The 24,189-nt window shown below is 39.2% G+C and overlaps 2 protein-coding genes across 3 annotated transcripts; both read left to right on the plus strand.

The window, feature by feature from the left end:
* The first annotated feature begins 1,515 nt into the window (after positions 1–1,515).
* On the plus strand, positions 1,516–5,818 carry rom1a (retinal outer segment membrane protein 1a). 2 transcript variants are annotated; one of them, XM_047379558.1, is made up of 5 exons: positions 1,516–1,652; positions 1,941–2,117; positions 4,009–4,439; positions 4,529–4,775; positions 4,979–5,818. In XM_047379558.1, exons 2-5 carry the CDS (start codon positions 1,968–1,970, stop codon positions 5,189–5,191), a joined length of 1,041 nt encoding a protein of 346 aa, XP_047235514.1. In that variant the 5' UTR covers positions 1,516–1,652; positions 1,941–1,967; the 3' UTR covers positions 5,192–5,818. The 2 variants fall into 2 exon arrangements, with proteins under 2 accessions (XP_047235514.1, XP_047235513.1); XM_047379557.1 differs by having other exon boundaries at positions 1,519–1,652; positions 1,884–2,117.
* Positions 5,819–7,156: 1,338 nt separating this feature from the next.
* Positions 7,157–22,718, plus strand: frmd8 (FERM domain containing 8). Its single transcript, XM_047379371.1, has 11 exons — positions 7,157–7,346; positions 8,754–8,851; positions 9,001–9,168; positions 9,283–9,384; positions 12,157–12,215; positions 12,349–12,515; positions 17,051–17,266; positions 17,338–17,461; positions 17,593–17,742; positions 19,395–19,623; positions 19,695–22,718. The coding sequence occupies exons 2-11, from the start codon at positions 8,761–8,763 to the stop codon at positions 19,802–19,804; spliced, it is 1,416 nt and encodes a 471-aa protein (XP_047235327.1). The 5' UTR covers positions 7,157–7,346; positions 8,754–8,760; the 3' UTR covers positions 19,805–22,718.
* Positions 22,719–24,189: the final 1,471 nt, after the last annotated feature.

The raw sequence follows: 24,189 nt of genomic DNA on the forward strand, positions 1-24,189 counted from the left end.
TGAGATCTAACAGGATTAACTCTTCTGTAGCTCTAAAAAATTGACTCAGAGTATTAAAATTTTATTTAAAATGAACAACTTTAGTTACTTTATTATGGCAGCAAATCCACCTAAAGAATGTGACTGAAATTTAACCAGAGATGTTGGTTAAGTGACCTCTGAGCTTCATTCATCATGAGTAGTTTCCTACAGAGAATGCTAAGGCAGATTGTAACATAAATACACAGTAAAAGTAAAAAAAACAATTAGCTTTTCTGAACAAGAATTTGAGTTGGTATCCAGCTTCAGCTAGTTAGACTAGTTAGACTCTGTGGCAAAATTGACACCTTCAAGTACAACTGAAATTTGCAGCTGCCCACATGGACAAGTCAAAAAAAGGTTTCATGGCCAAATATGTCAAATTTTCAGCTATTTCACAACAATGAAAAAAGTCATGTCAAATCATGACACAACAGGATGTTCCAACAACACAATGATCCTGTATACACATCAACACTGGGTTGGGACTGGATAAAGCTTGTTAATGTTAAGCTTCTGGAATGCCCCTGACCTTGACCACATTGAGAATTTATGGATTATGTTTAAAGCAGGGTTGCCGCCAGGAATCCAGTCAAACTGGACTCTTCCATTTTTAATAAGAAGAATAGTAAAATATCCAGCTGGTATTATTTTAGAGGCCTGTTGATGGCATCAAAAAGCATGTGGTCAAGGTGCAACTTAAAATTTGATATTTAAGGAAATATTAGTAGGAGTGCATGTACTATTTTGATTATTTTAGAGAAAATTTCCAAAACTCAAACCTGCACACCTAGTTCAAGTTTTTTATTATTGAGGTTATACGTTGTGTACCCATTCCATTCTCAAAAAAGAACAGCTTAACTGAATCATTAAAAGCCCAAAGTAAAATCACATCCATGCCCATAATGAACGACTTTTCTTAAACTTTTTAATTTCTGTTCATTTTCAGTTAACACATTTAAGGATAACACTGTTTTGCCTTGTAGGAAATGCTATGAGCCTCTTAATGCTGTGCTGAGAGTTATATTTGTCTCTGTAAACTCCTCATTAGCATTAGAAGATAATCAATACTAAGCCTCTGCTACCTCACATCCCCTTGGTCATGGCAGTAGGAATATCTCATTTCAAGTACAAGACAAATCATTTTATGACCTTCAAACTTTCTGTGTTCTTTGATAATTGAAAATATTGAGTGGAAAAAAAACAAACAAAAACATAAAAGTTAATAAATGGTCAGTAAGAAAATGTAAATTGATTCATACATTTTACATGTCAGTTTTATTCTTGTAGGATTGTATTTATTCAGGTTTGGAGAATAAAGATAATTAAATTATGTACTAAGCATCAGTGTTTTCACAAATAATATCTATGATAATAATAATATCCAATATCTCGCTGTCAGATTCAATAAGGCTTGTCATTCATGTCCTACTGCGTGAGTAATGTGTGCTGACCCGGCATTGGCCTGGATCCAGAGACCAGTTTAATAGGATAGGCAGGCATTAGTGGTAAGACGCTCCCAGCATCCAGGTTTGCCAAATCCAGTGTGCCAAATCCAGTGTGGCACACAGGAAGGCGTCCGGTGGTCAGTGGAGAACTGGACATTTTCAGGACGTTTTGTGGAGACTAATAAGGTGAACTCACGTCAGTTTTTTTTAGGGCACACCACTGGAGATGTCAGCGTAAAAGGCATTAATCTTCAAGGATTTATAGCAAACCTTTATACATTTTTCAGCATTGCTCTTGCAATTCAATTATCAGTTATAATTATTAATTTATTTTTAAAATTCAGTGCTGTTCTACAGCAGTCATCTTTATTCCCAGGCTTTTGGAGTCTTTTAACCCTAAACTCTCTTCTCTCACAGACAACACACAGCATCGTCTCTTGTTGACTCGTCACTCTCCTTCCCCTCTTCCCCCAGTAAGACTCGGATTCCCACGTTGCAACAATGGTGGTCATGAAGATGAAGTTCCCCTTCCAAAAACGAGTGAAGCTGGCCCAGGGACTGTGGCTCCTCTCCTGGTGTGCCACGGTCGCCGGGGCCACGACCTTCACCCTGGGGTGCCTCCTAAAAACGGAGCTCCGCAGGAGAGCAGAGGTACGTGCTGGAGTGATGTCTGTTAAATTATTTTTATGATATAATATTATACATTATAATTGCTTGAAAGTGGTAAAATTTTACTTAGAGCTTCATTGCAAGAATTTTTTATATGAAAGGTGAAATTATAATAAATGTTCTGTGTATCCATATTAAAAAGAAAATGTATGGGCGTGACGCTGGTGGTGTAGAGGTTAAGTGCGCGACGACATATAGAGGCTATAGTCCTCAAAACGGCCGTCCCGGGTTCGAGTCACGGACCCAGCGAGCTTTGCCGAATGTCTCCCCCTCTCTTTGCCCCTCTTTCCTGTCTACTTACTATCAAAAAATTTAAAATAAAGGCCTCTAGTGCTGAAAAAAAAAAAAAAAAAAAGAAGAAAATGTATAAAATCATTGCTGAAACTGTTGGAATGAAATAACAGGTACTATTTAAATAAGCCCAACTAATTATGCTAAACCCACTCTCTAATGTCGTGTAGTAATGCATCTGAACAATTATTTGTTTTGCAGGCTTTAGGATAATGTTGCTCAGTAACTTACATACAAAGTATCAGTGCATCTGACAAATAGTTTTAGAATTACACAAATTAATTGATACAATAAAAAATCATAATTAACTTTCAATCAAAAAAGGTATACAGACCTGTGACCCACTTTGGTCTGACTAATCATTTAATAAATCAGGCCCTGTCAGTCTCAATCAAACTAATCCCTAATTCGGAAGGCTGTCATGTCTGCATTAAATAAACCAGTTATTTGATCTTACTCATATTTTTCTTGATTCAACTTAAAATATTTACTTAATATAGTAACTTACACTCAACTGCAACGTTAAGAGAGCAAATGTCAGTTATGTCATGTTACTGATCATTTAAATGTTCTGATAACATACAGGAACACTGTACAAATAGTCAAGTATGGCAGTGGAAGTTTTATGTTGTGGGACTGTGTTGATATCAGTGATACTGGGTCAAGAAGTATGTAGTTTACATTTTATTATTACAGAAATACATCTTATCCTGAGTTATTTAACCCCCATCCATCCATCTTTAGCAAATACAGTTATTGTACGTCTCTGTTGCCTTTGGAAAGCTCAGTAGGCTGTATTCAAACCACATGTGGGTTATATATTCACATGTTTAATCATTTTATAGAGGATGTGCAAGCTGTTGCAAACAGTAACAGAAGAGTCTGAACCTGTTCTTATTTAAGAGCAAACTTTCCCATTGTTTTCTGCAGCACCACCCAGTGGTCAAATGGTGTTTCTCTGGGAAGTCTCTTCCAGCACTAATGCAGAGCACATATGCGACTTTAAGGTCACAAAGGCAGTTGCTAAATTGTGATCTCACTTCAACATATTGAAAATCCAGACGTCATCTCTAGGGTCTGAAGATCATGTGTACAAATGTTTGGCAGAGAATAAAAAAGAGATGTGAAAATAATTTTAATTATGTAATTTTTAATATGACTTCAGCAAATCAGAAATTAACAGTTTTGGATAATACTTGATCAAACTGCCATTTATTGTTTGAAAGTCCATCAAATTAATCAAAGGTTTTGTGGCATAAATGTTCAAAGTGCTTCAAAGTTGGAACATTTGTAAAGGTTTTACCAAAGATAAGAAGGACTACCATGGTAACGAATAGTTGCTAACTGTTTTTCCTTGTTTGGCTCTATTAGACCTATATGAGTGACAGACAATAAAGATGTAGATATTAGGGACATATTGTTGTGCATTATCTCTTTGTGGAAACATACAACCAGTAGCATATTTTCATATAATGTTTTTAATAATTGCACATAATTGTAAGAAGATATATTTTGTTGCACAATGTTCACAATCAAATTAACCTAACTAATGTAATTCACATTTTCTATGGCCGGCTTTTAGGTAATGGATAACACAGACATACATATTGTGCCCAACACCCTCATGATCGTTGGCCTGGCTTCCTTGGGCATCAACTACTTTGCATCAAAGATCTGTCAGGATGCCTTGGACGCAGGGCGATTCCCTCGCTGGAAGAACTTCCTGAAGCCCTACTTCGCTGTCTCTTGCTTCTTCACCGTGCTCATGCTGCTAGCCGTCATCATGAGCTACGCGATGAAGGGCAGTCTGGAGTCCTCTCTGAAGCTTGGCCTGAGGAACGGCATCCGCTTCTACAAGGACACGGACACCCCCGGACGCTGCTTCCAGAAGCAGAACATCGACCGCCTGCAGATGGAGTTCCAGTGCTGTGGAAATAATGATTTCAGAGACTGGTTTGAGGTCCAGTGGATCAGCAACCGCTACCTTGATTTCAGCTCCAAGGAAGTGAAAGAGTAAGTAGATGAAACCAACAGGGCTCCTCATGAAGATATTTTTATGGAGAACTGTTTATAAGTTAGAAATCTCTTACTTCTTTTCTTAGTCGCATCAAGAGCAATGTAGACGGACGTTACCTGGTGGATGGAGTCCCATTCAGTTGCTGTAACCCCAGGTCTCCACGACCATGCATCCAGTATCGCCTGACCAACAACTCAGCTCACTACAACTACGACTACCAAACTGAGGAGCTCAACATCTACCTTAGAGGCTGCAGAGAGGCCCTGGTCAACTACTACATGGGGTTGATGAACACCATTGGGGCTGGAGTGTTGTCAGTCTTCCTCCTACAGGTAAAATTGGAAAGAGGTTCATGTTGACTGCCACTAATTTCAGACAGACGTTTCCATGAGTTTGATTAAGAGGAGAGTGAGAAGATAGCACTGACTTTCTGATCATTGGTAGACACGAAATAAAGTCCCGGATTGTGGCAAATTGCGTTAATATTTACATTGCAAACATATAATTGCTTCCTCCATTTCTTTCCCCGCCTCAGGCCTCTGTGTTGGTGAGCTTGCGCTTCTTGCAGACTGCCATGGAAGCAGTTGCAGGGAAGGAGAACACAGAGATCGAGACAGAAGGGTACTTGCTGGAGAATGGAGTGAAGGAAACCATGATGGAGTACCTGAACCCCGTGCTCACGTTCCTCTTGCTTAAAAACCAGGTGCAGGAAGGCGAAGAGACAACCCCTGGCCCTGCATCCACCTAAACCGCACACCATATAAACACATGTAAATAATTTTTACAGAGATATGTGATAATTTATTTCAATTTAAAAAAGAGGCATTTAAATAACAAATTTCTATGAATTTCACAACATTAGACATAGTATTTTTTTATTGTCAGTTGACGATGCCAGTTGTGATTATTCAGAATGGTTTTCCAATTAAAATTCCACCTTGGGATTTTTATTACAAATAAAGGAAGGACAAAAGTTACAATAAACAGAACATTTAAAGAATTTTCTGGAAATAACATTCTCAAATTAAAGTACCACTTTAAAACTTCTTCCTATTTTTCCTGTTACTAACTATACATTAATGGTAATCTATTATTGTTGTACTGTATGCGGTTATTTCTTTCGAAAGTGATCTGCACTACTATTTGCGTTCATACAACCCTTGTTTCTTGTCAAAAGCAATAAAGCAGGCACACTTCAACCAGTGATAAAGCAGTATTTGATGAGGCAGTGTACACATATGATATTTGGTCTTATGAAAACAAAGATGTAAAGCTGACTGTAGAGAGACATGAGGCACAATGCTCCGCTGCGTAACAGGACTATGACATAATTTAACAGATGACTTATTAAAGTTTGAAGTTACTAAATGCCTTATGGAGTGGCGTCCCTTTTCCTTTTTTCTCTCATGTAAATAAAGCACATGCAAATATTGTAATATATTCCTGTTCATGCTGAGTCTTCCAGCCTGCATTTCTGTTCTTGCTTCTCCTCTCCTATGAAGAAATAGGATTAGAAAGATTGATAAAGCAGTGTCAGTAATGCAAGTTAAAGTTATCAAGTGTGTCCCCTGTTCTAACACCTCTGTTAAAGCCGCTAAACCCATTTACAGCTGTAATCCTCATCCTGCTGCCCTCTGCATGTACTTCCCTGTGTCAGGTGGATGTAACAAGCAGAGTGAACTGTGCATACCTTAGAGTTTTTAATATGTATTCAATGCTAAAAATGTAAATAATACTGTGGCATACATTTTGACAAATATGCTAGATTTTCTGTATTTCAAACCTAGATCCAATTGTTCTAGTTTGTTTTTTAACTGATGTATGTCTATGCAAAAGTTTTTTATTACTATAATAATAATAATCATTATTATTGATTGCATGGTGGTGGTGGGGTTGTTAGCTCCCTTGCCTTGCAGCAAGAAGGCCCAGGTTTTAAATCCTGAGTTTGCATGTTTACCCTGTATACATGTGTGGGTTTTCTCAGGGTATTATGGCTTCCTCCCACAGTGCACAAACCTGCATGTTAGGTTAACTGGCCTCCATAAGTTCCCATTATTTGGGAGTATATGCATGCATGGTAGTTTGTCCTGTGTCTTTCTGTTTAGCCCTGTGATGTTCTGGCAACCTGTCCAGAATACCTCTCACCCATTGACTTCTGGAGGTAAAACAAACACAAAAACTGCCCTTCAATTACAATTCAACAAATGGGTAATGCTTTATTAATATCAGTAATCATTGTAATAATAATAACATTGTTATTATTATTATGCAAAATTAATAATGCCCTTATTTCTATTTTTATTTAATTTATTTTTTTGCCCTAATTTTGTGTGTTATAGTACTTAATCAAGTTTGCAGGGTTTCAATCTGGCTGTAATCTTTCATTTGTGGATGAATCAACAAAGACTTGCTTGGATAAAAAACAAAATAATCCGCCAGCTAGATTAGGGGTGCGATGACGTACCCGTCACGTAACGAGACGACTGCGCGCTCTTTGATTTTCAACTTGTTTTCGGGATTAGATCGTTTTGACCTTGTTACAAACATGTCGCTCATTTAGATAATAGGAAGGCCTACACCTCTAAAACGTTGAATATTTGCTATCAGATGCTTCAATAAATTATTCGTATTAAAAATTCCCGCCGTCCTCCTGAGGTCAAACCCCTCAGACGTGTACCTCACGTCGCTTTTTGGAAGAACCGGTCAAAATGTTCGAGTCGTTCAGCTGCCACACATTCCCTGCCCCCGGAAAGCTAATTTCAGGCGCCTGGCTAACCCTTGCCAGGGAAATACCGCAGGAGCGAAATGTTTGTTGACTCATGTATTTAGCAGTTTTTGTTCAGGTATCAGAATTATTTGTCAGGAAAACGCAGCGAGTGGAGTTGAATTTGACTGCAATACAGGTGGGTGAACGGAAAACCTATTTATGTCTTCTACAGACTGCAGAGGAAAACGTTGAAAGATAGCTGATGGACCAGAGATAAGTGTTCCTGAATAACATAACGTATTAAATTAGAAAGAGGAACCGTCACTCCTCGGCGGTGTTGTTTAAATCAGTAGCATAGCCACTTTTTCTGTCTCTCGGCTAGCTTTAGCTAACGACGATAATTTGATTTGGTGATGATAAATTGTTCCGTTGAATATCTTAAATGTTTGGCTGTCAGTCCTGTTAGACCTGGTTTGGGAATTAGCTCATTTTGTCCCAGAAGGTTTGGGACGTGTCCAACTGTTTCCGTTCGTTCGAAGTTCAGAAAATGGCCAATCATGGATTTGTTTGGGTAGAAACAAAACAGAAGGGAAAGTTTAGGCCAACAGTGGCCCAGGATGTTGAATCATCCCCAGTATGGGACCATAATGGCGCAGGCGGTTGCTTTATCTTAACATACGTGTTAAATGATATATCCCTCCATTCTGAACGGTATGATCTGCATGTCTGATGTTGCTTCTACTGATTATGTCGTTCATTAAAACACACAGGAGGATGAAATCCGCATTTACATCCATCAGTTAATTCAAGAATAGATCACAGAGGTAATAGGTCAAAGAGGACTCTCCAGCTCCTAAAGGAGGAAAACAACATAGTTGTCCTGTCAACAGATTCTCCCACCTGAGCTGTGAATCTTTCCAGCTGCTCCAGAGTTATCATGTGCCTCTTGGCTGCTTCTCTGATAATTCTCTCCCTGCCTGTTAGTTTAGGTTGGCTGCCATGTTTTGGTAGGTTGGCAGTTTTGCTGGACTCTTACTTTGCTATCATACTATAGTTTTCCTTCCACTTCACAACTATGCAGAACTTTTTGTGTGTTACAAATGAGGGTTGTAATGTAAATAAAGCAGTAAATCAGTCCTGTCTTTATTACAACACACCTGATCAACAACCTCAGATGTATTTCCTGATCCATCTATCCATGTCCTGCTCCATTTAGCCACTGCTGTTGCATAAGACACCAACATACTTCAATGACTCTGCCTCTGACCCATATATCCAAACAGCTCAATAATTCCCTCTCTGGTCAGACAGATTAAATAAATAAGATGTGAAAATATATGATGCTTGCAGTTTCTCTCGTGCTTTTGTATTCGTATATGCGACTGAACACGGGAGTAAACGTGAGTTCATTATCCTTGAACGCAAACCTCCATTAAATACACAAGGGAGGGCATAATTGATGTTGCATGTGCAACAACAGTTGTAATTTTGTTCTTTGATCCCGTTGCCCACCGGACCCCTCCAGTATGTTGTGCCTGTTATGGTATAATTCTGCTGTTGTGTAAATGCTGTAACCGCTATGTGTTCGGTGTACGTGTTTCAGATTAAAGATGGAGGGTGACAACTGCAGTTTTCCTCCAGATTTATCAGAGGATCATTCGCAAAGAGGAAGTGTGGCTTCTTCTGCAACCCTGTCACGTGGTATGGTGCAATCGAATCAACATGGACAATAAATGAACTCCTTACTCCTTTTATTTAATTTTTTTGTTTTTCAAATACTATTTAGGTTTTATTAAAATAGAAAAGTCTTCATTGGAGCGTTGTAAATACCTTTTTGTGTGTCCCCACAGCTCAGGATGTGCTCGTGTATTTGTTTGGTGAGAGCGCGGTACACCTATCTGTAGAAGGGCTCGGCAGCGTCTCGGTGCAGGAGTTGGGCCATAGTGTTCGTGAGGCTCTGCATATCCCTGAGTCCACACAGGATCCTTTTGCCTTTTGGCTTTGCTCTCCGCTGCTCGGCAAGAACCTTTTTTAATTAACCTTTTTTATTGTTTTGGGCATACTTTCATCTTTTAATATGTTCAAAATATAGCTAACTGCTCCACGTTTTTCTTTTATTCCCTGATCTGCAGAGCTGCAATTAAAACCAAGGCATCAGCCATACAAACTGTGCAGGCAGTGGCAGGATTTGCTGTATCGATTCACTGAGGCGTCAGAAGACGACATTTCACAAGGTGGGAATTTGAGTAGGGTTAGCTCAAAGGTTCCTATTGGGACTATGCTGATGGGCTGGGCCTGGTTAACACCGAGTTTGCATGTGCTACGTCTGGATGCAGTTTTTTTCCTCCATGCCTCAACTTCCCAGGTAAAATATGCAAGTTAGGTTAATGTCAAACTCTAAAATGACTGTGGACATGGCTGTACGCTGCTCTGTGGCAGTATGCAGCCTTATGCTACCTGCAAGGATTGCCTGCATGTTGTGGATGAGGTGTAAAGTAAAGTCTGGCTGTTGTGGCAGTTATCTGCAAAGAAATTTAATAAAGATAACAATCTCATAAACGAGCCTCTCAGAGTTTAGGAAGTTAAACAAGGTCTGGATGAATGATTTGTGCAGCTGAGCACCAGTTTATGTAAAAATGTTCACAAGATTTTAAAAAAAGATTATGAGAACACATTAAATGTAAATGGAGAGAGTATATAAACCTGTTTGCATGTTTCCTAATGCCGTGGGGATCATTTTATGCTGCTTATAGCCCGTTTTGTTCTGCAGCTATTTCTTCTCCACTCTGAGCTCGCTCATATATTGTTGTTTAGTTGTGTTTAGAAGTTAAGTAGGCCGTCATCTTTGGTTACAATAAATTACAGGAAATGTGGGCAGTGACAGGAAGAGTGAAATATAAATAGCTCTGGCTGAAAAAGATTAAAGTTTGATTTTGTACAAACTTTAAAACATCAAACCAAGATTGTGAGAGAGATAATTTGTGTGTTTTTCTTTAGATAATTACTTAAAAGTAAAAAAGTTATTAATATGTCATACAATAAGTACTTGTGTATCCCCATTAATCCAACTAGGATTCTGGCTCTGAACTGGGTCTGGGTCTCAACTTGTGCTGTGTATAAACACCACCTGTCCAGAGAATCTTCCATTCCAGCTACCACAGGGAAGATTAAAGCACTGTTAAAGGGTAGATATGTGCAAGGCTAAGATTATTCAGAAATGGAGGAAATATAAAATGACTGTAAACCAACCTCATTTGCAAGATCCTCCATGCAAGATCTGGCCTTATTGGATGAGGCTGATCATGAGAAAAGTGAGACATCAGCCCAAAGAAAGAGCTTGCTAATGATCTGATGGCAGTTGGGACGACGGTCACTGTAATCATAATTAAATAGGCAATATTCTATAATGGATCGACATTCACGGGCTCTTGCTACAGAGCCACATGTTTGACAATGAACAACTAAATGATTCAGAGAAGGCTTAAGATTAACAGCTGTGGTCGGGTGCCACAACAATCAAGCTCAAACCTCTGTGTTTAGAGAAAGCAAGATTTTGATTAGGATCCAAAAAGCAACACCCTCACAGGCAAACACAGAGGTGGAAACATTATGCTTTGGTGCTGTTTTTCTACTAACGATGGAGCACGACTTCAACACATTTAGTGACCAACGAACGGAGCTTTGTACCTGAAATTCTGGATACGTTTTCTAATCCAAAACACAGACGATGGATGTTGATGACCTAAAACATGTTAAAGAGGAACCACATTGTGTCCAGGGTGTGGTTGAGCCACTCTTCAGGCCTCAGTCCTACAGAACATCTGAGGAGGAAGCTTTCATTTCTGAGTAGCAGCAAAGAAACCTTAAAGGTTATGAGAGTTTCTGTAAAGTGGAGTGGACCAAAATCCACCCTGAGATCCAAGGAAACCTCACGAGCAGCTACAAGAAACATCTTACTGCTGTCCTTGCCTGTAAAGGTTTCTCTACCAATTTACATACATGTAGCATAGTTGCTTCATTCAGTGGCATTTGAATCAGTCTCTAACATTCATTTCAGTGAGTTTTTCTGGTCTTTTGGTTCATATTCTGTCTCTCTTCACATTGAAATGTAGCCGTAATAGAAATTATGCACATTTGTTTCTCTTGCAAACCTTTGACATCAGCATAGGGTCAAATAATTATTTTTGCCAATGGTAATCTCTTGTTCTTCATACATATTTGTTGAAAAATGCATTTAAAATTCCAAATAAGACAAAGGCATTGATGTTTACTTGACAATCATTAAATACAGTACTAGCTTGTCATTTTTAAATGTTAAAAGTATCTTAAATTGTGATTGCTGCCATTTTTGAGATAAATCGTAACGTTTTTTGACTGATGGTTGCATGTAGCAGTCAAATATGAAACCTTTTAGTATCTTATAAGTTAAAAAGGTCTCCACAGAGCTTCACGATGTTTTATGTTATGTAAGAGCACCGCACTGTAACAATTACCCAGAGATTAGAGCAGCTCTTACAAAGCTGCATACACAGTACCGTCGGATGTAATACTGATGGCAGAGAATCAAACATTTTACACCAGAAAACTTTTATTTCTCACAAACAAACCACCCATCAGAGTGGATTTTCGTTGAAGTGTTGCTCATCTCTAAAAGGGTGTGAGGTGTGTGCCAAGGACCCAGTCTGCTGTTAGTTTTTCACAGTTTATAGCAATGAAAGTGGAAAAGCTCACATGTGTTAACGCTAAGTCAAAGAAACAAGGGCCAGAGACTGCTAAAAATACTACCAAGATTAGCAAAGGGAGTATGTAGTTCCTTAAAAAGCTTTTTTTCTTTTTGTCGAGAACGTTCTGCCCCACAGATAAGGGTTGCCAGCCTGCACTGAGTGGTTTGGAAGGGCTTGAGTTGTCTAAAATCTCGGTGCTCCAGAGTCTCGTTTAGTGTCAAATTAAATGACTTAAAATCAGCTAACTAAGACACATCTTTGTTTTCTGCTTTTTTCCCTCAGATGAACCATATATACAGTACAGACGCAATGTGTTTTATCCGAAATCTAAAGAGCTGCAGGTAGTATCGACACTGCAAATCATTCATAATGATTCTTTGAGTGAATTATGATAAAGTGTTATTCATTATATGAAGCTCTTAAGCCCATCAAGCTGCATGCATAAAAAACACTATTGTCTCTTCTCATACACAGATTGAAGATGAGACAGTGTTGAGACTTCTTTATGAAGAGGCCAGGAGCAACGTCCTCTCAGGCCGATACCCCTGTGACCCCGAGCACTGGGCGGGGCTTGGGGCCTTGTCCCTCGCTCTTGAAGAGGGAGCTGGTCTCGACAGCCAGCAAGCCACTACTAAAATCAGGTAGGTGAGCTGATCTTTCAGGTAATGTTCAGGAATTGCTGCTGTATGTTTGAGGTAGAACTCTGATCGATAAATGATGTGCGACTGAATCATTCCTAAAAAGGTAAATCTGTCTAACCTGCAGTTTGTCTCGGTCTCTGGTCCTTGTGTTAAAGGAAACCTTACTGGCCAAAACCACATTTTAGTTTTCTTGAAATCTGATCTGCTGATTTAAGTGTGTAAACATAATTTTATTTTAACAAGTGAGCGAAACAGGCGTACATTAGAAAAAAGGGGAGGCACTGTTTACACCACAATGTTTTCTAGTAAATATAGAAAAGCTTAGTTGCTTTTCTACAAATTATTTTAATATGACAACGGCACAATTTGATAAGGGGTTCCAGAGGGTAGTGTTTTGAAAAGGTCCCAGAAAAATGAAATGTTTCTTATGGGGAAGCTCTGGCTCGTGCGCAGTATGACTGAAATCAGTAGAAATTAATGTGCACGCGCACAACATAAGAGCTGCCAACCAGGTTAAAACCCACAGAAGACCAAGATATCAACAATAACAGTGGTGGATTCCAGAGAACTTACTTGTGCTTCTGACTCCTTTGAATCTAACCATGGCTCTCCAACAAAGTGCTCATTTTCTCCCTGTTTTGTAAGCAGGTGTCTTCACACGTTGAGTTTCAGTGAACATACTGCCTACTAGTGGGATGGCAGAGGAATTACACCATCCTCACATCTCTACTGTTGCCGTGTAAACAGTGTAAATAAAACGTTGTGTAGATGTGTTAACAGAAACTGAACACAAATCCTGTTTTCAATGGATTGTTGTCATTATTATGCATCAAAACATACACATTCCACATGGAGTAAAATATTTCAAGCTTTTATTCCTTGTAATTATGATTACTATGGCTTACCCAAAATTAAGTGTCTCAGAAAATTAGAATATCACATCAGACCAATCAAAAAATTATTTTAAGCACAATTGTCAGGCTTCTGAAAAGTATGCCCATTTCTATGCACTCACTACTTGGTTGGGCCTCCTCTTACATGAATTACTGCATCAATGCAGCGTGGCATGGAGGCGATCAGCCTGTGGTTCTGCTGAGGTGTAATGGAGGTCCAGATTGCTTTGATAGCTGCCTTCAGGTAATCTTCCTTTTAGGGTCTGGTGTCTCATCTTCCTCATGACAACAGCCCATAGATTCTCTATGAGGTTCAGGTCAGGGGAGTTTGCTGGCCCATCCAGAACAGGAAAACCACGGTCACTGAAGCAGCTTTTGGTACCTTTGGCAGTGTGGGCAGGTGCCAGGTCCTGCTGGAAAATAAAATCAGCATCTCCATACAGCTCGTCAGCAAAGGAAAGCATGAAGTGCTCTAGAATTTCCTGGTAGATGGCTGCGTTGACTGTGGACTTCAGAAAACCCAGTGGACCAACACCAGCTGATGACATGGCACCACAAACCATCACTAACTGGAAACTTCACACTGGACTTCAAGCAACATGGATTCTGTGCCTCTCCACTCTTCCTAAAGACTCTGGGACCTTGATTTCTAAATGAAATGCAGAATTTACTTTCTTCTGAAGACAGAACTTTGGAGCATTGAGCAACAGTCCAGTTCCTTTTCTCCTCAACCAGGTAAGACGCTTACCTGGTTGAGGAGTGGCTTGAAATGAGGAATGTGACATATGTAGCTCATGTCTAGTATTTGTATGTGTGTGGTGGCACTTGTTGCACCGACTCCAGCCTCAGTCCACTCCTTGTGAAGCTCCCCCAAATTCCTGAGTGGATTTTGCTTGACAACCCTCTCAAGGCTGTGGTTCTCCCTGTTGCTGATGCACCTTTTCCTACCACAATTCTTCCTTCCACTCAATTTTCTGTTAATATGCTTGGATACAGAACTCTTTAAACAATCATCTTCTCCAGCAATGACCTTTTGTGACTTCCCCTCCTTGTGGGGGGTATTGATGACTGTCTTCTGGACACCTGTCTAGTCAGCAGTCTTCCCCGTGATTGTGTAACCTATGACCCAGACTGCAAGACCGTTTAAAGGCTCAGGAAACCTTTGCAGGTGTTGTGAGTTAATTAACTGATTAGGGTGTGATACCATGAGTGTCCAATAATGAACTTTTTCACAGTATTCTAATATTCTGAGACTGAATTTTGGGTTTTTCATTACCTGTAAGCCATAATCATCACAAATACAAGAAACAAAGGCTTGGAATATCTCACTCTATGTGTAATGATTCTATATAATATATGAGTTTCACTTTCTGAGATGACTGGCAATAAATATTGCACTTTTACGCAATATTCTAATCTTCTGAGATGTACATGTATGTCGGTAACTTATAGCTGATTTAATTGCTTTTAAACTAAATTTAAATATGCATCGACATTGTAAGATTTCTTCAGAGGCCGAAACAGTAGAAATGTTCAGCTTTCATGCATTTAATGAATAGAAGATTTTATTTATTTATTTCTTTTAGTATTGGATCTGCTGATTTTTTTAGTCAGAGCCGATCCATGTAAATTTTATTGATTAGTGGATCACAATTCGCATCATTTAATGTCAGATGTAAAAAAAACAAAAACCAAAAAAACCAATGCTGATCAGTATTTTGATTAAAGTTATAAGTTTAGTAATCGTCACACTTAGCTCTGGTATAATTTTTAAAAATAAAGAGTGCTGTTGATCATTTTGCAAGTGTTAAGAAGACTCGTTATTGCAGTTTAAAACCCTTTTCAAGCATCATTCTCCAGTACATCAACCCGCATGTTTCTAAAAGGTTTATTTAGCAGCTTTAGGTGCTTTAACCTTGAGAGTATAAAGCTACAATGTTGTGAACATCCACCAGCATGGTGAAAAAAAAATATACACAAAGTTTATTTTGTTTCTGAGGGTCTTTAAGCACACACGTTGTGATTGTGCTGAGTTTTCTAGCAACTTCGAAGGTTGAAAGTGACAGAATCCCTGAAGGTTTTTTGCACGGTCTGTTTGACATTATTTGTTTGTTTATTATTTAATTTAAAGGGACAATGTGTAAATGCATTCGTCTTAATAAGAGAAGAGATGCTTTCCACCAGATTTAGGTATAGGTAATTTCCATCTGCAGCCCCTGGCCAGGTCACAACAATAAAATACATTCAACATGCATACGGTACATCCAGCCATATACTGCATCTACAGCCATTCAAAAAAGTACATACATTTATATTAAACATGATCATGGTTAATGTTCACATTACTGGTTTCCCAGTAGTTCCTCTCTAACCTTTTGTGAGAAATCATGCAGGTCAGAGCATAATGTCCGACTTTTTGGGAGTTTGTTCCATTCTTGGTTGGCTCTGTATGAAAAGGCAGTCTATGCAAAGGTTGAGCTTCTTTGAGGTAGTTCACAGTCATTACGAGCTGTGGACCTAGATGTTCCAGTCATCTGCTCAAAGCAAAGCTGTACAAATCTTTTCAGTGGTGGCGGCGCCTTGTTGTTTAAACTCATCAAAATTAGTCACACATCTGTATACTATTAAATTATCAAAACCTAATATATTATATTTACTAAGAATCTGACAATGATGATCTAGTATCTTTAAAGCCTGATTATAGAGTGATTTCAGGGGTTTTAATATAGTGCGCATTAGTCAGTGTTATTGGCTGAATGTGGCTCTACTGTAAAGTGAATATAGGGTTCAGAATGACTTGAAAAGCACTATATAAATTAAGTCTGATGTACCATTTACCAATGCATGATAATTTATTTGGACCTATACTGGTAAATCTTTTGCTGAGGATGTCTGTGCTTTATTAGTGGACTTGTTTTATTGTATATGTATTATTTTGCTGTATATTGGACGTTGGATTGCTCCATACATTATACTTACTTTGGACAGTATTATCTCCTCTTTTAAGGATTTCTTTGTACTTGTTTGTTTTGTAAATAACGAATAACTCCACCATGAGCAGAAATCTGAGCGGATTAGAGGTGAACGATATCAGACCGTGACGAACCGGAGCCTGTTTCCAATCCTCTAAAGTAGAGAACATTTGATATATTTTATAAAGTACATTCTGTTATTTGGTGTGTTGTCCTGTTTGAGAAATGCTTCAGTTTTCTTTTCCGTCTTTATGTAAAGTATCTGTCTTGTAGTAAGAGAACACTTCACTAAGGGTATTTGCCTTTAAAATTAAAATACAGATTTCGAGTTTGGCTCCACATGAGGGAGATTGTACTTAAAGTATTACATTTCAGTTGTGCTTGATACAAGCTGACAAAAATGCACAAATGGGTTAAAAAAACATGTCATTGTTTTTACATATTTGTGCTAATGGGCTTTGTTTTTATGAGATCATCATGGGTGTCATTTCACCGAAATATTATTTTAATATATCTTTGCCTTTTCGTCCTTCCCTAGGGCAAATAATCACTTTATTCAAAGTGAACAAAACATAAAAAGTAAAACCCAAGAATATGTGTATTCTTGTTGAAATGAGTGAATTATCACACAGTAGACTTTAATTTCACCTTTGCCCCCTGTTTCTCACAGGGAAAAGAAGCTGTCTTCCTTTGTGCCGGCTCATGTTGCCATGGGCAGCGGAGGCTTCTTCTCCACGCTGCGGGGGAAATCGAGCCGTCAGGCAGAGCTGGAGCAGAAGCTCTCTGAGGAGTATAGAAAGATCAGCACATCCACTGGAACTTCTGCTGAGCCTCAGCAGCTCCTGCACCAGTACCTCAGCATGTGTCACATTCTGCCTTATTATGGGTAGGAACTGTTGGACTATGCTATTTATTTGCTGCTGTTGCTGTTGTAATAAACACTAAATCCACTAACAGGTGCGCCTTTTTCTGTGGGGAGATTGACAAACCTGTGCAAGGCATCCTCCAGCGTGGAAAACGTAAAGCTGTCAGTGTTGGGATCTGCCTGGATGGGGTTTATGTGATGGATGTGAAAGAGAAGGTGGGAGATGAATTTCTCTGACTTTTTTGGAAAATGTCTCACTTTGTGCACAGTTGGATAATAAAAAGCTTTTTATTTCCACTCATGAAAATGTGTCCTGTTCTCTCTTGTCGGGTTGTGTTTCCTTGCAGCATGTGCTGCTTGGGCTCTGTTTCAGCGAGCTTTCGTGGGACCACAGTTACCCCGAAGAGGAGGGTGACTCGCACATCCTGTGGCTGGAGTTTGACGGAGAGGAAGACGGCACGCCCGTCAACAAACTGCTGAAAATTTACTCGAAACAGGTAAGAAAATGTTAAATGCAGTAAAAATAATCAATATATCTACACTGTCATGCAAAAATATCCACATCCCTTTAATACCTCAGCATTTTGTCACTTTACAACCACAGCCTTCATTGGATTTTATTGTGATTTTATGTGATAAACAAACATAAAGTATTGCATACATTTTAAATGGAAGGGAAATCATACATAGTTCAAGACCTCTTCACAAACAAAACATCTGAAGTATGGCTGAAGTGTTTCTATTTAAACCCCTGTACTCTGGTCCCCACTTGTAACCAGCTGACTTCAGAAATCCCCTAATTAGAAAAGGGAGTCCACCTTTGTGTTATTAAGTATCTGTATAAAAGCAACTGCTCTCTGAAGACCTGTTGGAGAACATTAGTGCACAAACAGCACCATAAAGACCAAGGAATCCTGCAGACAGGTCTGGGAGGAAGTTATAGAAAACTTTAAAGCAGGACTAAGTTATAAAACAACATCTCAAGCTTTGAGCAGCTCACAGAGAACCGTTCAGTTGATCATCTAAAAATGGAAGGAGGATAGCACAACTGCAACCCCAACAAGACATGGCCGTCCACGTGAATTAACAGACCAGGCATCAGGAGCATTAGTCAGAGAAGAAGCCAAGAGGTCCATAGTATATTTGGAGGAGCTGCAGGGATCTGCTGATAAGGTGGTAAAATCTGTCCACAGAAAAATTATTAAAATTTTCCCTTTACGGAAGAGTGGCGAGAAAAAGCCACTCATAAAAGGAAGCCATAAGAAGTTCAGCCACGTGCTCTGTGGGGGCACAGCTCGTTGCTCTTGTCAGATGAGACCAAAATTAAATATTCTGGACTATGTGTTGTGAAAAACTCACTGATTTTCATACTGACCCTGAGACATGGTGGTGTTGGATGCTTTTCTCTAGCAGGGACAGGAAATCTGGTCAGAGTTGATGGGAAGGTTAATGGAGTTAAATACATGACAATCATGGAAGAAAACATGTTAGAGGATGCAAAGGACTTGAGAGCAACAGAATGGTTTTGATCAGGGCTGTCCAACTCAAGTCCTCGAGGGCTGGCTTCCTGCCACTGTCAGATGTTCCCCTGGTCCAACACACCTGAATCCAATTGCTGAATTAACTCCTCAGGATGCAGTCAGGTTCTACAGAGTCCTACTCATGACATAATTACGTGAGTAAGGTCTGTTGAAGAGAAGACGCATCTGAAATTGCAGGACAAGTTTGACATTTGTGTTTTGCGATCAAAGCACATTCATACATTGTAATAGCCTAGTCAAAGTCCAGACCTAAATCCAATTAGGATCCTGTTGCAGGACATGAACATTTATACTTGAGCAATTTAAGCTATGAATAATTTTGAGAGGCAGTGTAAATTCAGCTTTATGCCGCACTGAGTGACAAGTACAGTGTTCTTACATTATCGAAGGCATTTGGTGGAAAAATCCTGTTTGAGGCACCAGATGATGAAGAGAGATTACATGACATCAGAGGCCTTAAATCATAATCACACTTGGCTTCAAAGGATGCCAGCATTGCCTTTATGTGCCTTTTTTAAAATGGAGATTAGACCTGTTTTTATTTGTTTATTTATTTTTTTATTTTTTTTATGTGCAATAAGGAAGTTGTGACATTGTTTTTCATCTAGGCCGAGTTGATGAGTGGCTTCATTGAGTTCTGTGTGGAGCTGAAGTCTGCCTCAGAGGGGGGCGCCGCAGCTGAGACGGGCAGCGAGGCGGGCGTTTCTCAGGAACGTGCGGGACCAGAAGCCAGCACCAGGAACGGCCGTGGAGGAAGGCGCGGGATGCTGCAAAGGCAGAGCAGCGTCGTCTGCAGCCGGATCCACTCCCTGAACACCATCAGCTACGTGGATAATGGTGAGCATATTCAGTGTTGGGGAAAAAAAAATCCCAAACAGAGATTTCTAGCTTTCGTTTTTGTCTTTCAGGTAAAGAAATCAAACGCTTGAAGCCGAAAAGAGCTGCATCCTTCTTTGCTCGACAAGCCCCGGCACCCACCTACTCTGCTGTGCAAACTGAGAGCCTGGAGCAGGGTTAAGCGTCTCTGCCTCAGCCTCCTCAATGACCAAACCTGAACATTTTTACACTGAGATTTAAAAGCGGACAAAAGGACTTATATGAAAGAGGCCCAAGATGTTTTTCAGCTATTCTCTGAGCAAACCGAGGACCAAGTAAGTGGTATCTATGTGTGGGTATATTTATCTTTTAAAGTGATGTACAGTATCGGAGCACATTAATGTGAAAATCAAGATCTTGCTCAAATCTAAACCTTCATGGATTGGACTGAATTTGCTGTTCAGCAGTCGGCCTTACACTCCCATCAAGCGCTCTACAACAGAGACGAGCCTCAAAGAAACCCACTAAGTGTATCATGTTTCTCAGCTTAACTGCAGAGGGCTGTTCTTCAAACATGTGACACCTCAAAGGAGCATCAACCACCACAGAACCTCTTTTCTTTAGCTTTCCATCAAGAATGTTGCAGTATGTCCTAAAGCATCAATGTTACAGCTTCCCCTGTCAGCATGACAAACACTTCTAGGGGGGCGGTTTAAAGTTGTGATGACACTATTCTGCTTTTTCAAACTGCCAGTGCCTTGTTCTCATAATTAAGGGTGAAGCCAAGTAAGAAGGACTGGTAGAAACATAAAGGGTTCATTGTTATGGCAGCAGACCTGCTGTGTTGTGGAAGTTTCTTGTAAGTACATTTTTGTTTCATTTGATTTGCTGATTTTATATTTGAAGTTGGTAATCCTTTTTTGTGAAATTGAAACATGAATTGGGTTAGGGTTAGAGCTAAAGATTTAAGTTAAGATCAGGTAATGAATAAAAAAAAAGAATACATTAAAAAGCAGTCTAATGACCTCCAACAGTACGATACTCTTCCAGTGCCTTACAAAAGCTTCCATATCTATTTAACGTTTTTACATTTTGTCAAATTACAAACACTCCATTGTATTTTATTTGGCTCTTATGTGATAGACCAACACAAAGTAGAGCATAACTAAAAAGTAGAAGCACCCTTTTATACAATTGCAGCCACAGGTCTTTTTGGGTATACCTCTACCAGATTTGCATATCTACTGCAGAAACGGAGACTTTTGCTGAGACTTCTTTGCAACATGGCTAAAGCCCAGCCAGTCTGGATGAAGGACATCTGTATACAACAGATTTCAAATTTAGGTCTGGATTTTAACTGGGCCATTTTAACACATAAATATGCTTTGATCTAATGTATTACACTGTAGTGCTGGCTGTACGTTTAAGGTCGTTCTCCTGCTGAAATGTCAACCTCCACCCCAGTTTCAAGTCTTTTGCAGCCTAAATCAGGTTTTGTTCCAGGGTCACCATGTGTTATCGCCATCCATCTCCCCTATCAGGCCTTACTAGCTTCCTTGTCCCTCCTGGGCTAACGCATTGCCGCAGCATGATGCAGCCACCGTCATGCTGTGGAAATGGTGTGTTCAGGAAGATGTGCAGTGTTAGTATTTAGTTTCCATGGGTCCTTTATCTTTCACTTCACAATTATGCACTACTTTGGGTTTGCCTATCACAAGAACCCCGCCTTTTTAAATACGCGTTTGGGTTGTAATGTGACAAAATGTAAAACTAATTCTATGGGAACACTTTTGCAAGACACTGCATGTCTGTGTAGTTGCAGATAAGGTTAGAAGTAAAATTTCTAAATCTACATTGCCGGTGACATTAAAGACAGGCTCACATTCATGTATTAATCCGTATTATTTACCCAATGAGTAAGCAAAAAAAAAAAAAAAAAGGGTCATGCAATATTATACCTGTGCCTCTCCTGAAATGTAAACTAATTTGAAATTTGGTCTGTTTAAACTTACTGGTGTTTGAAGAAGAGAGAAAGCAATATCGTGACAGATTTCTATATGCCATCTTTTGGTGTAGTCTGTGGTACTGATATCATGAGATGATGTATGATTGAAAGGGGTCACAAAGTATGTGGAGTTTTTACTAGACAGCATCTCCAAGTTGTGTGCGTACAGCACATGGTGACTGTACTGTATACGTTTCGGTCTTCCATCAAACCTACCTGTCCTACTACTGCCTACTGGGTGACATATTTCACTCCTCAGTGCATCTCTGAACTTCAGCCTGACACAGCCACCTTGAGCCTTTACAGTGCATTTCAAAAACAAACTCTTCATTAAAAATTACACTGAAAGCAGCTTAATATTGCTAATGCTGATCTCAACCGGAACATATGCTCTCATTTGATAAATGTTCTTCCTCCTCTCATCATGCAAACTCCAGAATGTTCTTCTCTTGAGCTTCAGATTGTATCTCGGCTACTGTCTGCAACCCGTGTTGCTAACATACACTATGCATGTCTCATTTTAGTATCGTCATTCCGACAGCCTACACCTAATGTAATGTTGCACTAATACTAACATAGTCTTTATAAAAATGTTTCCATCAGCTGACTGTTTTGAGTAAGTTGGCTTTTATAAAGGAATAACTTCCATCTTCATATGTGTGTGTTTGTATACAGTAATGAAGGATTAGGTCTAATTAAATGCTGTCTCATCAAGCAGTCGCTTTGCAGAAGCAGAAGTGCCTTTTTAACTAACTTGGTATCTGAATGCTTGTTTCCCTGTTCGGAAATCAAGAATAAAAATGCATTGTAGGCATTTTAGCTTTCCTACTGATGTTGTGTCGTAGGCAGTCAATTCTGCTGTCTTTCTTTTTTAAATATAAAATAAAGATGTGTTAAAGTGTGCTTATTACACACCTAAGACTGTACTGTATACCGAAGCCATATTCATTTTAACCAGCATGATGCACTGTTAGAACTTTATTCTGAAAACCTCCTTTTATCACACTTTTTTGTTTAACCTCACATCTATACCTTTGTTAGCCTAAAACATGCTCATCATTTTTACCCTATATGTTTGCTGATGATTAAAATAAAAATATTGTGTTGTAAATTATTTGTGTTTAATATAAAAGGCTACGGTTTCTTTCCAAGTACTCTTGTACATATTCTGTCAAATGGACCTTTGTTTACTCTCAATACAAAACCAACCAAATACAAAGACATTATGAAATGGCACGACAGGAGAGGAGCTTATCTTCTGTCTGTTGCGTTCTATGACAGGGAAGAAATGAAACATCCATATATTTCTGTACTCCATGTTTGAAGTGGAAATTTTCCTAGTTGGAAAAATAAACGGGTAGGGTTCCCTAAGGTCAGAATTCCACCAGTCCCAGTCTCAATAAATCCAATATGGCTGCTTTACAACGACTTGATAGGGCAGTGATGTACATTTCATTTATACTTTCAGTGTGTATCTCATTAAATTTTTCACACTCATAAATACATGTACAAACTATTGTTGAACATGTTCCTCTAGTGTTTTAATTAAACGCAGGGGATATACATAGCTATTAGCTTCTTAACCTGATGCTAATGCCCTGTTCCTAATTATGTAGTGGTGCATCTCAATAAATTAAGTATCATCGAAAAGTTTGTTTCAGTAATTCAATATTAAAAAGTGAAGCTCTTTTAAGTTTATGTTTATTTCTGTTCATTTTTATGCTTATGGCTTAAAAAAAAACTAAAAATAGAATTTTTAAATGTATTTTTGTAACATCACCTTAATTCATATAATTAAAATGAATGCGACACGTTCTAATTTTCAAGAGTGAGCTCTTATTACACAAGACCAACGATTTTTAACACTAATATTTTATGTTGCACAATCACAGGGTCCTCCACAAGGAGGACAAACCATAAATGTTATTACTCAAGAATTTGTTTAGAGAGTGCTTATGCAAGCCTATTAGTGGAAGGAAAGGTGTGAACAGACAATTACTGTGGCTGGAGTCAGTGCCTCAAGAGCCACAATACTCTGCTGACACGCTTCATAGGGATGCTGTTTTTATCTTTCTGTGGGACTTGGCGCCTGTCCACGCTGCCAAAAGTAGCAATACTTGTTTTAATGATCATGGTATCACTATGTTGACTGGCCACCAAACATCTCTGCCCACATTTTTGTTTTATTCATCTTTTTTATTGATTTTGATTGATTGGGGGTGGCGACAGTGGTAGGGGTTCGTTTTGTAACTGGTGGGTTGCTGGTTTGAACCCCTGCTCTGTCCGTCTCAGCCGTTGCGCCCTTGGGCAAGACACTTCACCCCACTTGCCTGCTGATTGTGGTGCCTGGTGGCGCCATTTGTATGGCAGCCTAACTTCTGTCAGTGTGCTCCGGGACAGCTGTGGCTACAGTGTCGTCTACCACTGTCAGTGTGTGTATGAAGGGGTGGATGACTGATTGTAGCGTAAAGTATTTGGGGTTTCTGGGGACTTGATAAAGTGCTATGCAAGTGCAGGCCATTTACCAAACCATGTGTGTTTATATAGCCCTTTAAAAATAACACAATTGATCAAAGTGCTGA

Source organism: Girardinichthys multiradiatus, chromosome 11 (assembly GCF_021462225.1).
Source record: "Girardinichthys multiradiatus isolate DD_20200921_A chromosome 11, DD_fGirMul_XY1, whole genome shotgun sequence".
Classification (NCBI taxonomy): Eukaryota; Metazoa; Chordata; class Actinopteri; order Cyprinodontiformes; family Goodeidae; genus Girardinichthys; species Girardinichthys multiradiatus.

What these genes read in the sequence shown, in the direction of transcription:
- frmd8 (XM_047379371.1), top strand. Translation starts at nt 8,761, where the DNA reads ATGGAGGGTGACAACTGCAGTTTTCCTCCAGATTTATCAGAGGATCAT. An exon ending in TTCTGCAACCCTGTCACGTG is followed by an intron (nt 8,852 to 9,000) that starts GTATGGTGCAAT and finishes GTGTCCCCACAG; the next exon opens with CTCAGGATGTGCTCGTGTAT. An exon ending in GCTTTGCTCTCCGCTGCTCG is followed by an intron (nt 9,169 to 9,282) that starts GCAAGAACCTTT and finishes CCTGATCTGCAG; the next exon opens with AGCTGCAATTAAAACCAAGG.
- rom1a (XM_047379558.1), top strand. Translation starts at nt 1,968, where the DNA reads ATGGTGGTCATGAAGATGAAGTTCCCCTTCCAAAAACGAGTGAAGCTG. An exon ending in AGCTCCGCAGGAGAGCAGAG is followed by an intron (nt 2,118 to 4,008) that starts GTACGTGCTGGA and finishes GCCGGCTTTTAG; the next exon opens with GTAATGGATAACACAGACAT. An exon ending in TGTCAGTCTTCCTCCTACAG is followed by an intron (nt 4,776 to 4,978) that starts GTAAAATTGGAA and finishes TCCCCGCCTCAG; the next exon opens with GCCTCTGTGTTGGTGAGCTT.